Source organism: Sinohyriopsis cumingii, chromosome 4 (genome assembly GCF_028554795.1).
Source record: "Sinohyriopsis cumingii isolate HCF-2022 chromosome 4, ASM2855479v2, whole genome shotgun sequence".
Lineage (NCBI taxonomy): Eukaryota > Metazoa > Mollusca > Bivalvia > Unionida > Unionidae > Sinohyriopsis > Sinohyriopsis cumingii.
The window spans coordinates 115,541,272-115,559,198 of record NC_142964.1 but is presented as its reverse complement, the minus strand read 5'-3'; the positions used below and the strand labels follow the sequence as shown (position 1 = coordinate 115,559,198).

Below are 17,927 nucleotides of genomic sequence, written 5' to 3'. Positions count from 1 at the left end.
ATAATTATGCATGCTTTCTTTATTCTAACAATGGCTGTAATTTGGATTTTAACTTTGTGTAATTCACTGGATTTTTTTTCCTTTATAACATTGAAAAAAATATATGCTTTGGAGAAAAGTATAATATAATTTTTCATACTGGATGCCACATGATAGAATTTTCTATATTTGATGCCACATGATATAAATTTCCATACTAGAAGCCACATGATATAATTTTCCACACTTGATGCCACATTATATAATAAAATTATAATTTTCCACACTGGATGCCACATAATGAAAACTTTCCATACTATATGCCACATGATATAATTACAATTTCCACACTGATTCCCACATGATAATGTTCCACACTGTATGCCACATATTATAATTGTCCACACTGGATGCCACATGATAATTTTCCACACTGTGTGCAACTTTCCATACTATATATTGTATAATACAATTTATTGTACTGGATGCCACATAATTATAATTTTTCACACTGGATGCCACATAATTATAATTTTCCACACTGGATGCCACATCATACAACTTTCCATTACTATATGCCACATGATATAATTAACAATTTTGCACACTGTATGCCACATATTATAAAGTAAAGTTATGATTTTCCATACTGAATGCCATATGATACAACTTTCTGTACTTTATGCCACATGATGTAATTATAATTTTCCACACTGCCACATGATGTAATTTTCTATACTGGATGCAACAAGATACAACTTTCCATACTATATGCCACATAATATAGCTACAATTTTCCACACTGATTGCCCCATGATATAATTACAATTTTCCATAGTGGATGTGCATGGTATCATAAAATCATGCTTTTTCACACTAAATGCAACATGGTAAAATAAGAATTTCACATGATAACATTTTCTAGATGATATGCCACATAGTATAATAAAATTAGAATTTTCCATACTGAATGCCACATTGTATTATAGAATTTCAAATTTCCATAATGAATGCCACATTGTAAAATAAAATTAGAATTTTCCATACTGAATGCCACATAGTATAATAAAATTAGAATTTTCCATACTGAATGCCACATTGTATTTATAGAAATACAAATTTCCATAATGAATTCCACATGGTAGAGCTTTAAAAAAAGACAAGAATTGTTGTCACAGAACACAGATGTACCCTTCTACCATGCCTTAAATTACCTAACCACAAAACAAAATGAACGTGTGATCATCCTATGTATATGTGGATGCACACGGAAAACTCCATGTCTCTACCATTGTCATGGTGAAGGGGAAAAAGTCGGAGAAAAAAAATATAGCTCTTCCTCATCACCCTCATGCCACTAAGCTTGAGTGTCTTGCAGTTTAATATTTCCTGAAGAAATCCCTTTAATAGTTACAACCAGTTTAAAGGCGACCGATGTAGGAAGAATATGAGAAGACATTTCTGTATATATGGGTTCTATATGCCCTGGTTCCCCACCCTCTCTCAGGATGAATGAGTCTCTCAAGTAGAAAGAAAAAAACAATCACTGACCGAATGGATACATGTTATGTATGTATGAACGTCACAAACAACACTCAAATAGAATAATAAATCTTCAGAGTATTGCAACAAAATGAATAAAAAACCACAACATTGCTTACAAATGTTTAATCAGTTATTGTACCAGACTCCAGAAAGAAATGAAAAATGAGTCACATAAATCATTTAATGGCATGAAAACATGATCAGATCATCTACATTTGCAGAAAAAGTGCAAACCAAATTGCTCTTATCTTGCTTAAGCGTAACAACATTAACAACATTTCTGCTCCAAGAATCCATAGTGTTTCATTTTAAAAATCATTTAAATGACATTACATTGCAATAAGGCCATTTACATATCTAAGTGAATGCATTTACTGATTTCATATCTATCATTATACAAAACATTTTTTTCTGCAATTATGTTCATAAGAACTTTTTCTAACTGAATTTTCAAATCCAAAAAAGTGAAATTTTTTAATATAACTTGCAACATTTATTTTAACGTCACACAAACCTCATAATGTCCTTTACATACATGCATGTAAACATGTCATCCAAATTTCATTTGCCTTGGTCAAGGGGGCAAAGACTTGAAACAAATCTGATAAATTAAATAGTAGGAAAATTCAACCAGAGTTTTTTTCACATATGCATGTAAGGTAGTCAAGAAACTTTTATCTTTTGTCTAATGGTCTGTGCTAAACTGTGACAACTAGACAGTCAAGGACGTGAGCAGATCAAAATAACCTTGAAATACTTGTATTATGTGCATGAAGTGCATATTAACCCATGAAACAGCCAACAATTATCATACAAACACATAGAACAACATATCTGTTACAAATGGATACTGCTAGAACAAGCTACAATCATTGAACAAGTGAGCCCTTTTCTCCCGTCCAGAGTTCTTTTAGCTCGACATGACAACCAAGATCCCTAAGGGCTGCTTTAGCTTCATCGTCACATGACTTGTATTTTCGTGCTTGGTTGATGACAGATTCAGCCCCTGATTCCAAGATAGGAGCACAGTATTCTGTTGCTCTAGCAACAATGTTTCTCAGGGCCATGCAGCCTTGTTTCTGAAGAAAAAACAACAATATTAGTACGTTCTTTCTGAAGACTACTGATATGTAATAAGGCAAGACATGGTTCCTTATGAAGACAGCAAAACTCTCTGCACATTTACTTGCTTTAAAAAACATACAAGGTATAAAATAATCCTAACATATTATAACAGCGGTGTAGCATAAGCTCTACCGCACTTAGCGCAGGTGCCCTAATACAAATAAACTGATAATACATCCCTTTGTCAAAATAACAATATAGAACTTCAACAAATGAACAATATGAACTCGGTTTCTTAAACTTAGCTCTTTTATTTTTATTTGCTGGGCATATTATCCCTGTTTACATAATGTAGCATGTACATTATTTTTTTAAGACTTGAGGTTGGATGTTCTTATATCTATATGGCCTTATGAACAGTTAAATGCATCACAATACAACAGTAAATTTCAAATATTAAAAATATATTTAACAACAAAAGGTCCCTCTAAGGGACTGACATTCTACTGGGGGAAAAGAATTTCCACATATTCAAAGTAAGACCATTTCTTCCATTTACCTGCGAAGTGTGAAAACCATTTCGCATATTCTTCATATATAAGAAGAGTTTCATATTAGCTGCTGCAGTGGCCATATTGGATTTCAGATTGGCACCATTTTCATTTATAACCAAGCAGACATCATTAGAAGTCTTTTGGTCAAAACTCCATGTTAGTATAACCATCCATTCAGAATGAAGTTGCATTAGCAAGATTTTCATGACAATTGAAGTGGCAGTCATATTTGATACATGAATGGCACCACTTTTGTTTAGGACCAACTCTGAATCATAAGAAATCTGTTGGTGAAAACCTCATGTTGATATAATGTCTGTTTGGGAGAAGTAGAGAAAATATTTTTAGGACAGTCACCATGATAGCCATATTGAGGATCCATCTGCATCATTTTCATTTACCACCAAAAAGACACCTCAGGAACTCTTCTGATGAAAACCGCGTCTGAAAATGACTTTCCTAGTAGTAACACTAACAAGATTTTCAAGATGGCCTGAATGGTGGCCATATTTGGCTGTCAGATCAGTACCATTTTAATTTATGACTAACAAGACACTAAGAAGTCTTCAGGTGAAAATGCCATTCTCATATATCTGTTTTGGAGGAGTAACACTAACAAGATTTTCAAAATGGCTGACATGGTGGCCATATTGGGTATTAGATGAGTGCCTTTAACATGAGCGAGACATTATAAGTCTTCTGGTGAAAGCAGAATGTCGATATGACCAGTCATCTAGGAGAAATGGTTTTAAGACTGTTCAGATGACCAATGTGGCCATATTGTAGGTCAGATTGGCACCATTTGAATTACAACCAACTAGACACCATAAAAAAGTAATTCAGTGAAAACCCCATGCTGATATGATCATTCATTCATTTGCATGTAAACACAATTTTCAAGGTGGCCATTGTGGTGGCCAAACTGGATATCTGAGAAGCACCATTTTAATTCAGGATCAACTAGATATCATAAAAAGTCTTTTAATATAATGACCATGTTGATGAAACCATCAATTCTGAAGAAGTAGCAATAATAAGATTATCAAAATGGCAGCCACAAGTGGTACCATTTTCATTTAAGACCAAGTAGACATCATAACAAGTCTTCTTGTGAAAACATGTCAATATGACTTTCTGCTTAGGAGGAGTGGCAATGATAAGACATTTAGGATGGTTACTGTGACTGCCAAATTGGACAGCACCATTTAGGACCAATCAGACATAATAAGAAGTCTTGACATTATACAAAGTATTTTAGTGCCAACCCCATGCTCATATGACTATCCATTCAGAAGCTGTAGAAACAACAGCATTTTCAAGATGACCACTTTAGTGGCTATATTAGACATAAGACTGGTATCATTTTCATTTGGAACCAACCAGACAACATAAGACCTCTTCTGGTGACAATATGGATTTCCATTCAGGAGAAGTAGTAATAACAGAATTTTGAAAATGACTGCAACTGTAACCATACTGGATGTCAGATCAGTACTGTTCTCATTTAGGAGCAACTAAATATTATCAGAAGTTGTTTAGTGAAAATCCCATATTGATATGACCATCAACTCAAGAGTAGTGCGAACAGGATTTTCAAGATGGCCACTGTGGTTGACATATTAGACATCTGATTGGCACCAATTTTATTAAGGACCAATAATAAATAAGAAAAGTCTTCTGGTGAAAACTCCATGACATATGACTTTCCATTCAGGAGGTGTAACAATAACAAGATTTTCAAGATGGCTGCTGTGGTGGCCATATTGGATGTTAGTTCAGCACCATTTCATTCAGTACTAACTAAACATCGCAAGAAGACTTTTAGTGAAATCCCGAAGATATCACCATCCATTTGGGAGAAGTAGCAATAACAAGATATTTTTAATCTAGCTCCTGTGGTGGCCATATTGTCTGTCTGAGCAGCACAATTTTGATTTAGAATCAACCAGATCATGGGATGAATGTGCATGCAAGGCTTCATGGTAATCTTCCACATATGTTATAAGGAGTAGCAATAGCAAACTTGTACTACATGACAGAGGAACATCAGACAATGGATGGAAAAGGGACGAAAGACCATGCCATAAACTCTTCTGGTGTATGACTAACCGAGCTAAAATTACCAGAACTCCTTCTTTATCTATGTGTATTTTCATTGCCTGCAGGATGACCTCATGGCCAGAGTTCTCCATAACTCTTACACAGTGATCTGGCTTTCTCAGGGTCAGCATTGCTATTGCTGCACATCCTATCTCTGCTATTGATGAATGAGATTGATGCTGCACAAGGGCAAACAAAATAAGCTCCATCCCTCCTGCTTTTACTATAGCATCCTTGATATCGTCATTCCCAGCAAGTGCTTTCAGTACAAACAGAGCTTGACGCACAATGCCCTGAAAGGCATCAACAAAGTTCATAATTTTCATTCAAAATATAATAAAAATATTAACATTTATCAATCAGCACATGCATGATTCATACAATGTAGTGAATAATACAACTTGTATACAAGTTTAAATTTTATATAGTTTAAAAATATTTCTCAACTTTTCAAGTGATGGCTTGGAGAGATTTTTATTAAAGGGATAAGATTGGTACATCTGCAGAAGGAGTTTGAGCCCATGCATAAAGTCATTCCTAGTTCTATGACAAAAGGTGGCACAAAACCAACTGTGTATGACTTGTTTCTCCATGACATCATTCCAACAATGTACAAAATAATTTTATTTTACATACAAAAACTGGCCTGATAACATGACAACCTGGAGGGAGTTTCGACAATCTCTAACTCCTGAGCAAACTGTATATAGGTACTGAATACTGGACTGCTGAAGTACAAAGAGAATGTGTAAAGATGATGCTATACAGGGTGCCTTTCATAGTTAATACAAGTGTTAATGATTCTATGTCTCAAGTAACCTAAGACCTTAAAACTTAAATGAAATATAAAACTTTGTCCTGTAAGAGATATTACTCAATATTATTATATAAAACATTTATTTTCCAGGCTAACAATTTCAAGGTTTAGTGAAAAATACACTAGTCTCCACAGTGTATTTCATGGTTTAGTGAAAAACAACATTGGTGTCCACAGTGTATTTCATGGTTTAGTGAAAAACAACATTGGTGTCCACAGCATATTTCATGGTTTAGTGAAAAACAACACTGGAGTCCACAGTGTATTTCATGGTTTAGTGAAAAACAACATTGGTGTCCACAGCGTATTTCATGGTTTAGTGAAAAACAACATTGGTGTCCACAGTGTATTTCATGGTTTAGTGAAAAACAACATTGGTGTCCACAGCGTATTTCATGGTTTAGTGAAAAACAACATTGGTATCCACAGTGTATTTCATGGTTTAGTGAAAAACGACATTGGTGTCCACAGCGTATTTCATGGTTTAGTGAAAAACAACATTGGTGTCCACAACAAAGTTCAATGTGACTTTAACTTAAGCATTGTAGCAGCCACAAAAAAATCCATTAAAAAAAAACATAACCACAAGAAATAGTGAATTCTGTGCATAGTATTGAATGTCTCCATGTCTCTACACTAAAGAAGCCAGTTTCCTCCACATTAAATACAATTCTAAACTAATACAATTCTGAACGAACACCTGTGACCTTGAAATGATCAATTAATCAATCAAATTTGCTGTGCTAGTGATGAAAAACAAATAAAGTCTGATTTTAATTCCAAAAACTATCCTCTTATTTTATTGTAACTTCTTTTTCCTTTGCAGCACTCCCTTCTTACCTACCTTGTCCTTTATGTTTTGCTGGAATGACGTTAAGATGAGATCCAGGCCCCCAAGATCCATAACTTCTTTGCAGAACTCGTCTCTTACAACCAGTTTACCCAGTGTGGAGAATAGCTCCCCTTGTATACCTTTATCTTCCGTGTACTCTGAAATATTTTATACCAAAACATGGTTAGGAATGCTGTGGAATTTACTGCACAAAGCTCTACAATACATGTGCCCTAAAATAAGAATAATTACATGGGATACAACAGCAAATTATGTCATTAAAATAATTTTACATGCTACATTTAAAAACCTGTGAAAAAACATTTTCTGGAAGATCATGTAATTTCTCTCACTTCAAGTCAATTATATCTTTCCTGTATTGCATGAGTCAAGCTAGACTTGAATTTTAGGGAGAAATGACTTCTCCTTTTGGACAGAACAGGTAGAAGTGAGAGCTCATCAGGGAGAAGTGGACGCTAAACAAAAAAAATGAAGATTTAAGTGAAGGAATATCATCAGATTCTACTGATATTGGAGTGACAAATCTTTAGAATTCAGAAATTATGAATGATCTGGACAAGAAACTTTCACATTTGCAACAGCAAGAAAGAAATGAACTTAAACAGTTATTATTTGAATATAAGCATTTATTTCCAGATGTTCCTACAAGAACAAAATTTTCCTTGAATTGGAAATTGTAAATAACAAACCTGTGAAACAACACCCATACAGGATGAACCCTTTCAAACAGGAATACTTGAAAATAGAAATTCAGTATTTGCTGGAGAATGATTTCATAGAGACCAGTAAAAGTGATTGGAGTTCACCATGTATGGACATGATTTTGATCTTCAATGAAAAAAAGCTGAAAAAATTATTGGGGGGTTTGGGGGTCCTCCTCCAATGAGGTCTTAAGGGGCTGTGGCCCCGTACCAGGTGTCCAGTGGGCTGATGGCCCCAAGCCAAAAACGCATTTTACACTCATAAAAAACTGCTCCTGGTGCAACTTACGATCATATAAAATAAACCAAAATAATCATTTGAAAAGCTAATAAAATGTTCAACATAACTTCAATAATTTCACAATATTTATAGTCACATGAATTTGTTCTCCAATACTATTGATAATGAAGTCATTTCATGTGCATGTCAGTGTTCACATCGTAATTAAGCCACAATAATTTCTCAATTTTTGCTGTAAACATATTATACTTCTCTCTTTTCATAACAAATCTGTAAAATAAACACCCTAGTACATCAACTATATACAAATAATCCCATACATTCACGTATCTTTTTCTCCAAAGGACACAACTTGTTGATTAGCCAGTCAAGACTTTTTTGCAGCTTTGGCAAAGATTTCTTTTGCTTTCCTTTTTGTCACCACTGACTTTTTTGGCTCAATGTGCAATCATTTTTTTTCCCTTCTCAATGACAGTCTTTTTCCTTTCAAGCTGGTGCTTACATTGGTGACAAGAAATCTTTCTTCTTTTAGTAATTAACTGCACTTTTTCCAGATGCCTTCTGAGCTTCAATATTTCTGTACTCTTCCATCCATGATTACCGTAATTCAGATCTTTATTGCAGAGGTCACAAAATGCCAGTCCTCTAGCGTTCAATTTTATTATAAACTGACAAACTACATTTCCATCAACTTTTCGCTCCAGCCATTCCCATTTCCATATGATTTTTAAACCTTTAAGTAAACTTTTTGTGTCATGGTTACTCTCTGAACAACATCAGTTTCCATTACACGAAGATTCACTGGATGAATTATAACCTTTGACCAATCAGAATACTCTTTACAAGAGTCATGTGCTAATTAATATATGGAACAAATTATTTACAAGGGTTACTGAGGAATGGGAGCAGACAGACCATTTTTAGAAAACCAGATCGAAGATGATATAAAAAATGGACTATATCAAGAAAAATCTTATTCAAGTCAGGAGAAAAGTGGAATTCCATTATTAAACAGAGAAAAATCATGTCTGCATGTATACTTTCCATATGTGCACTGTTTATACGAAGGTGAACAGTGTGACAAAAACAGATTTGTTTCCATTACCAAAAATCGAGGACTGTATTGATAAGATCAGAAATGCCAAGCATATCACCAAATTTGACTTGATGAAAGGAATTTGGCAAATTTCACTTACCGAAAGTGCTAAGGGAATTTTGGCATTCATGACTCCAGATGGACTTTATCAATATAAAGTGATGCCATTTGGGAAAAAAAGGGTCACCAAGTAGTTTACAACGTCTAATGAATACGATCACCCCATGTCTAGATAACTGTGATGCTTACATTCATGATGTCACCATCTACTATGACACTTTGAAAGAACATTTAGCAACAATGTGGAAATTCTTTGACAGACTCACTGGTGCAAGTTTGACAATTAATTTATCCAAAAGTGAGTTCTGCCATGCTAGTGTGACTTTTCTAGGACATATTGTGGGACATGGACAAGTTAAACCTATAGATGCTAGGGTCAAAGCTCTCTCTGAATTCCCTGTGCCTGTTAGTAAAAAGCAACTGATGCGATTTTTTGGTAAAGCTGGATACCATCGGAAATTTTGTTCCAATTCTTCTATAACTGGTGAACCCCTGACAAATTTATTGAGTATGACTGAAAAATGTCAGGAGGCTTTTGATAAGTTAAAAGCCATAAATTAAAAGCGTGCCAGCTCTTACAGCTCCAAATTTCAACCAATCATTTAAATTGTTTGTTGATGCAAGTGATGTTGGGGTTGGAGCAGTATTGATTCAAGAAGACAAAAATGATGTTGATTATGCAGTGTGCTATTTTTCTAAGAAATGAAATAGGCACCAAAGAAATTACTCAACAATTGAGAAGGAATGTTTGGCTTTGACAATGGCATTACAACATTTTGAAGTTTACATTAGTTCAGTTCATTCTTAGATTATTGTGTGATCACAACCCCCTTACTTTCATTACTTTCATTGGCAAGATGAAAAAATAAAAATAAAAGAATACTAAGGTTGAGTTTGTTGTTACAGGAATATAATATTGACATCAGGCACATCAAGGGAAAAGATAATTTAATAGCAGATGCATTTTCCCATGAATAGAAATGTATTATTTCATGTACACTGTGTATAAGTCATAACTGTTCTTGTTATGTTTATGTTTTTAAACCTATAATTAATCTATCGTAAAAAGAAATCTTTTTCATTATGGGGGGGGGAGTGTTATGTATATTTGATTTAATTAAATTATTTGTTTGTTAGTTTCAAATTTTTTAAATATTTTTTTTTATCCCATTGCATGCTATTGTAATTTTATTTACTGGATTTGATATTTTCCAGAAATTCAGTTCAGTTTTTTGAATACTATTAGAACTTTGTATCTTAATGTTGACCTAATTCCTGACCTTAATTAAGAATTTGTAATAGTTGAAGTAAACAACTTTAAAAAAAAAATTTCATTCATTCCTAGTGTGGAATTTTAGGATGGAATTGAGGCTGTACTGGGTGTACTTGACTTTTTACATGTGAATAGCCTCTACTTCGAAATTCTGGAATTGTGCAGTGGTCAGATTTAATAGTGATGTATTAAGAAATAATTTTAGTTGGGCTTTTAAAACACTTAGACGTCAAGGTGTTTTTTCTGTTGTGACCAGATGGAGTTTAATTTTAATTTTTCTTCAAATTATTTGGATTCTAAGAGAGTATTTTTCCTGAAAATACTTGTGCTCGGAATTAATTCTTGGACAAAGACATTTATAGAAATTTTATTTAGAATTCAAAACTGGAATATTATTTTCTCTGGTTCAACAAAGAACTGTTGACACATCAGTACCATACTGATTACAGTATACATCAACACATTCCATTTTGGATTTTCTTTGGGACTCGAACTCAAATTCATTAGAACATTTTATTGCTAGGACTTCTAATTTTTAATTTGTGGATTACTCTTGGATTATTTTTGGATCTGATTCTTAAAACTTTAAGTTGTTTTCCTATTTTTACCTTGTTTTTCTAGGGAAATAAATTATTTGTTAAATTTTACAAAGCTTGTTGTCTTCACTTTTTTCATTTTACTGTTAATGAGAGCCTAAACACAACACAAGCCAGTCCAATCCATAGATAGTGCCTCAACAGCCCAGGCTTTGGGATCCCTGACTCGGGAGACAAAGGATGGGAGCCTGCTATTCCACCTTGTCAAAAACACATTCACAAATGGTTGATTCCATCAGGTGCATATTGGAGTTGAGACCATTCTGTCTGTATAAGCTGACTGTCCTGGGACAAAGAATCTTACTTTTAGACATCCAGAATAGGATGAACTTGGATGTGGATTTGTTGTTGATGACCCCAATTTAGTAAGTCCCACAACAGTATGCAAAGGACTGTTAACTTGATTCTGCCTAGCCATTTGAGGTAAGTCACCACCACAGAGTTGCTGGATAGACTGAGGACTCCCATTCCGATAAAAAGTTCCTGCCATCAATGAATGGCTTTCAAAATGGCCTTCATCTCAAGGATATTGATATAAAGATGCCAGTCCTGTGGAAACCACACTCCACTGGCTTCCCGAAAAGATGGTAGTAGGTGTGCTTCCCCCCTCCAGCCTTTTGTACTTGCATCCACAGACTGTGATCTCTTGTGGTTGTACTAGCAGTATACCAGCTGTGAGCCAAGTTAAGTCACTCCAAGTTTGCAGATGGTACATCATATTTGTGCAAATGGGGCGAGGTTGGTCCAGTGGGCAAACTTTGGCCTCTATTGGGATCAAGGAATCATTTGTAATGGATGGATATAAAGGCGACCCAAGGTGCTGAGGTCCACTGCCGTGTTGAGTAAGCCTAGAAGACGAAGGAATGTTCTTATTATCAATGCCTGTTCATGTGGGAGACATACTGTTTACCTGTGTGTTGAATTCCATACCTAGATGAACAAATTGGTTGAGATGGTACTAGGTCAGATTTGTCCTTGTTGACAAGGAAACCCAGATTGTAAGCAGTGTAATAAGGGTTATAATATTCTGTTCTAATATATACCTCACATGATGTTTTTGCAGAGAGTCAGCCAGGTAACTTTATATTGCTGCCTTAGAGATGGTAAGACATATGGCATAACACGGTTCACCAGATGAGTCTGAGCTGATTGTGAAGTCTCCCTCTTAAAACGGAAATCCAAATGCACTATGGTGTTTCCATCAAGAACCAAAGAGTGTAAATGAATTGATTGAGGGTGCTCAAGTCAATAACAGGGCACTGAGTGCCGTTTGCCTTTGGGACCAAGAAAAGTCTGGAAAAAAATCCCAGGGGTTTATATTTTGAACAATTTCTATTTCTTTTTCTGAAAAAGGTTCTTTATTTCTTGCTGCAAAAGTGGTGGCTTTGAATGGGTATGTTGAAATGTTTGTAGCTAATGAAACTCTGGACAGAAGGGGAAGAATTCTGAAAGTGATGCAGGGTCTCTTGGAAACCAATTGTCAGGTCCAATGATCATCACGGCAAAAACTTGTCCCATTTAGCATCAAAGAATTGAAGCCTTATTCCTACCGGGATCTTTGGAAGGATGGTGTGGAGTGGAAACGATGTCATTTTCTGGAGAGATGGAGGCGGTCATGTTAAAAAACTTTGACGTTAACAATCGCTACTTCTCTGTCTTTTGTCCACTTTGGCTCATGAGAACCATGGTTTTCAACCTGAGGAACCATGGTAGGACAACTTCACAGAAGTTTGTGTTCAAGTCGTGTCCCTTGGTTCCTTTTGTTGGTTTTACAAAACAGCCTTGTATCAGTGTTGCAATTATGGGGCAGGAGAAAGCGTTGCCTTTGTGTCTTGTTTGCATACTTTGTGGATCTGGCTGTTAAAAAGTAGATTAGCGGATAAGGGTAGAGATCACATCTTGGCATTATGATGATCCTTAAGGAAGATGGAGGTGGAAAGCAGTGCATCTTGTTCAGCCAATCGTAAACTTGCAGCTGCAAAGACAGTATTGGCTAAAGTACGTTGAGCAGCTCTGTTCATGACCTGGGCCATTCTGAAGACTGACTTCCATGCACGTATCATTTAATAAGGCCCAAATAAAAGCTACAGCTACTTTTATAAAAAATTTAACAAAAAGACCAGTGAGACAATAAAGATGACAGTGAGGCTAACATTTATTGCCTTTGTAATAGTCTTTTATGACTAGCCATTGCTCTAAGCTTTCCCCCATAGCTTACAATGATGATGTAATATGAATTCATTTATTTAAAAACTGAATACAGCAAGTTTGACCAATTCATAGTATTGTACACCAATTTCACCATGTTCATGGATATCTGTGGCCAAAACTGACAAATATCCAGTGAACTTCTGACTTTATTTCTTAGTAGCCCCAAAATTGGTACAAAAGTCATATAAAATTATTTTCCAAATTTTGAAGCAAAGCCAGATATATTACAAGATTATATACAAACCTTTACAGATCTCCAGTAAAGCTTTCAAGGCATGTCCTTCCAATACAATCATCTTGGCATTTTCGTGTGCCTGACCAAATGGAACTCTAACATCATCATCAAATGTCAAAACTCTCAATGCAAAAGAAACTTCTTTAACAATTTTTGCTGATTTCTTGTGAATATCTAAAGTTTCAATTAATGCCTGAACAAGACCAGCTTTCACATAGCTTTGTCTATTCTGCTCATGTTTAATACATGTCAGACGTATCAATCTCACAGTCAGTTCTATTACATCTTCATCCTTGCATTCATTCAGAAACTGAATCAACAATGTGACTCCATCACTATCCAAGACATCAGGTTGTCCATTTGATAATGAACACAGAGCTGATAGAGTCCCTTTTAAATGAGAAGTGTTGGATTTGAAGTTGTGCAAAGCTTTTATTAAAACAGGGTAGGCATGATGTTTTCCTGCTAAACATCTCCTTGCCAGATCCACATCACACTCAGCCTGGATTGTTTGCAAAAATTCTTCTGCCTGATCAGTCTGACCACTGTCCATTGCTTTGGCTAGATTCTCAATGGCTCGAACAACAGGATGCACGGCTGTCCCTTCATCTCCTCCATAAAGGCCTGGGTCACATACTATTAAACTCAAGTCAATACCCTGTGAAAACAAAATTTTAGAGTAAAATATGTTTCTTTCATGATAATGTTGGTCAAGTGTGAGCTAGGTCAGCCATTTGGCACTGTCAGTCAATTTATAGTGCCATCAATGCAAATGGACACAAGCTGTTACCATACCTACCAATTACCAATAGTGTGTGTGTTGTGAGTGTGTGTGTGTGTGTGTGTGTGATTTGGATTTTTAATGTAGATTTAACAATTTTCCAGTCATATCACCAATACTGTACTATTTCACCAACTCAATTCGATCACATTACGTCTTTAAAAAAAAAAAAAAAAGAGGCTCTTTTCTTTCTAAATTACATTTGATCAGGATGGTTTTTATAGTATTGATAAAATTTAAAGGTTTTTTTTAACTAATTCAGTTAGTTTCATTTTAAAAATGACAGCACTTGGAAAATCAAAACTCACTTTTTTTTAAATTCTAAGACATTTTCAAAGAATTCAAGGATTTTACAAGGCCATGCAGGCCCTGGACTGGCTCCAAAGCCCATCAACTGTCAGATACTACTGAAAATGATGAACCAGGGATGTAAATGCAAGGATGGTTTGTGAGCATGTGCCTGTATTATGATTGGGTAACTATTATGAAACAACCACCTTGTACTATAAAATCTGGTTTCTTCTTCAAATGCACATCCTGATCATAATATGCTAGAAGAATGAGCAAGAGACCAAGGTACTGTATTGGTCTTCAAAAATATATGAATCAGTCTTAAGCCAAGTGAGATAAACATTGTGGTTAGCACATGGTTTAGGCTTGGATGCAGTTTAAAGAACTGTCACTATCATAGATCCAGTGAAACTTGTGTAACCCACATTACCAGAAAGATGTTAAACATCCTGGGAAGGCAGCCCTTTGTGCTGCAATCATATGTCCCACATGGTCTTTAGGATGCAAGGTATCAAAAGAAAAAGCTAGAAAGTATCAACTTTGACCTCCTTCTCATTGCCTGCATAGTGTCTGTTATGGAGCAGAGGTGTTCAAATCCAATGATGGTGGCAAATGTCCAATCCTTGCTTTGGGTACCATTTCAGATCTCTCAGTGGATTCTATAGATGCCCCTGGGACAACGGGTCCAAGAAAACAGCATTTTCAAGGTAAGGAACTGATTCCACGTGAGCAAGAACCTGTTCTCGGCAATGAAGGGCAGTCAAGATTGAAACCGAACCATCAAGAATGAACTGCAGAATAGTTCAGGTTGACCAACAAGGCCCTGACTGATTCTGCCTGCTGTAGCTACAAAGACTAGGATGCAGGTTTTGTGTTAGAGGTTAACAATGAAGACTCAAGGCAGTGGTTTAATGGGTGTTTTATTCAATCATTTCGGACCCCAAAGAAGATTAAATTTCAGATGAAGGGCCAAAGCCTTTGGTCCAGACCAGTTCTAAAGTTCACAAGAGCTCTTGGAGAGCTCTTTGTTTTGGTCTTTATCATCCATTTCATGGAATGGTAGCAATAAATTGTAACTGAAACTAATTTTGTTTCCTTGGAGGTTCATAGGAAGATGTATGCTATTTGTTGTCCTGTGACTTTTAAGGAAGAGATGTGTTTCGGATCATATCCAGAAAGAAAACTCTCCATTTCCTATAATAAATGTTCAAAGCGGTGGTACTTCTTGCAGGAGCATCTATGATTGCTGCTCATTCTCAGAATTGTTTCTTTTGAGGACTTGCTGTATATATGAGGTAGGTATACATTTTCAACAACTCTAAGATCGCATGGAAAAAACTGCATTCTCAGTTGTTGAAACAAATGGGAAGAAGGCAGGATGTTCCTAAGAATCTCTGCTGCCAAGTTCAATAGATATCTGATCCGTTATTTTCCCACTTGAAGGGGAGCCATCATGAGTAGATGGCATTCTAAGTCTGTTGCTTTTCAGAAGACTCTGGGAATGAGAGAGGTTGAGAAATTAGCATGCTTTGAAACTGCTCCAATTCTGGGAAAAAGCTTCAAGTTTTAGATCTGAGACTGAAGAGAAAACAGTCTGGAGCTTTGTGTTCCACCTCATGAAAGGACTAGCAAGGAAAAACTGGATCTGTCAGATGTTGGATGCACTCCTAATGTATTAAAACCAGGAAAAGCATGCAGTGACTGAATATGCCAGGTATTAGATGTAGTCCTACTGTATTATGACCAGGAAAAGCATGGAATGAATGAATATGCCTGGTATTAGATGTAGTCCTAATGTATTATAACCAGGGAAAGCATGGAATGACTGGATATGCCAAGTATTAGATGTAGTCCTAATGTATTATGACTAGGAAAAACATGGAAGAACCAGATCTGCCAGGTACTGAATGTAATCATATGATCAGAAAAGCATCTGAAGAAAAATCAAAAACAAGTGATTAGTGATCTAAATGTAAATAAGGAGGGAAAAGAAAGATTTACCCTCAGGTCATCTTCCTGGATATTTTCACTTTAAGAAAAGGATAATATGAGTAATCGTACAAGTGATTAGTAAAATACTGTTTTAATATTTAAATAAAATTTTTTTTCCAAAGTGAGAAGATTGCATGATTTAACTGGTCTATCTTCACATTACTGGCTGTGTCAGTGTCAGCTAGCTCATGAATAGTGAAAAGCAGTTCTCACCATTTTGGATAAGTTGAGTCATACTATAACTTGACAAGGCTATTTAAATTATACATATAACTTGTCAAGGCTATTTGAATTATACATATAACTTGTCAAGGCTATTTGAATTATACATATAACTTGTCAAGGCTATTTGAATTATACATATAACTTGTCAAGGCTATTTTAATCATCTATATAACTTGTCAAGGCTATTTGAATGATACATATAACTTGTCAAGGCTATTTGAATCATCCATATAACTTGTCAAGGCTATTTGAATTGTATATATAACTTGTTAAGGCTATTTGAATTATACTTATAACTTGTCAAGGCTATTTGACTTATACATATAACTTGTCAAGGCTATTTGAATTATACATATAACTTGTCAAGGCTATTTGAATCATCCATATAATTATGATGAGGCTATTTCCATTGATATGCACACCATTCTTCCACTTTCCAAAAGCACTATTAGTCTCTCTCTTTTTTGTTTTATAACTGTAGAACAAAGAAACACGTCAGCAGATAAAACTACCAGGCAAAAACATTATTTTGATACATTTTCAGACAGAGAAAAAAGGACTTATTTTTTTTATGTCCAAAAACATGCAGAAAATGTGGTACTCACCCCCCACACCACATTATTAGAATGGTCCAGGGATCATAATGCAAAATCCATCATATATAATGCTTCTTCCTGCAATAACTACATATATCAAGTCTGGTCAGAAATTATTGGAAATATGTCATTATAGTTATAATATTTGTATATCTGACCTTTGACCCCTTCCTGGGATGCAAGAAGTGAGGGCTAAGGATGATACCTCACTTGCATTTGGTTATCCCACAAGCAACATAATTATAAAGCTTCAAGAATTTCCATGCTGTGGCTTAGATGGGATCATAGACAGACAGAATACCAATATCCCTGCAACAGTGGAAAAAACATAAGGCTAATAATAAATAAATGCTGACCTTGATACAGGGAATAAAGACTTTTTGTGAATTGGTAATATATCAAATGGCCTGCTTATGCCATGAGCTTTGAATGGCAGCTGTGAACACAAAGTAACTGATCAAGTTCACAATAGAAAGGACTGAGTGCATTGTTTTTTAGTTTTTTATTCCCAATTTTTTTATATTAATTTAATACAACTGTACTGTTATATATGTTAATGGAACAGACTGACATGTCAATTAAACGACATAATCCAAATGATTCATTTTGATTTTGCCCACAGAATGGTACATGTACCAAAACCATTCTGACCTTATCTCAACAGGGTGTTATATAGCACATGATAATTGCAGCACATGCTAGAAGGACCATGATTA

The 17,927-nt window shown here is 35.3% G+C and overlaps 1 protein-coding gene across 2 annotated transcripts; it reads right to left on the bottom strand.

Annotated features, from left to right (window-relative positions):
- Positions 1-1,632: 1,632 nt before the first annotated feature.
- On the bottom strand, positions 1,633-17,482 carry LOC149801932 (armadillo repeat-containing protein 6-like). 2 transcript variants are annotated; one of them, XM_089956314.1, is made up of 5 exons: positions 17,370-17,482; positions 13,336-13,984; positions 6,905-7,050; positions 5,267-5,536; positions 1,633-2,603 (listed from the first exon to the last, which is right to left on the bottom strand). In XM_089956314.1, the coding sequence occupies exons 2-5, from the start codon at positions 13,877-13,879 to the stop codon at positions 2,394-2,396; spliced, it is 1,170 nt and encodes a 389-aa protein (XP_089812440.1). In that variant the 5' UTR covers positions 13,880-13,984; positions 17,370-17,482; the 3' UTR covers positions 1,633-2,393. The 2 variants fall into 2 exon arrangements, with proteins under 2 accessions (XP_089812440.1, XP_089812439.1); XM_089956313.1 differs by lacking the exon at positions 17,370-17,482 and having other exon boundaries at positions 13,336-14,111.
- Between the last annotated feature and the right edge of the window lie 445 nt (positions 17,483-17,927).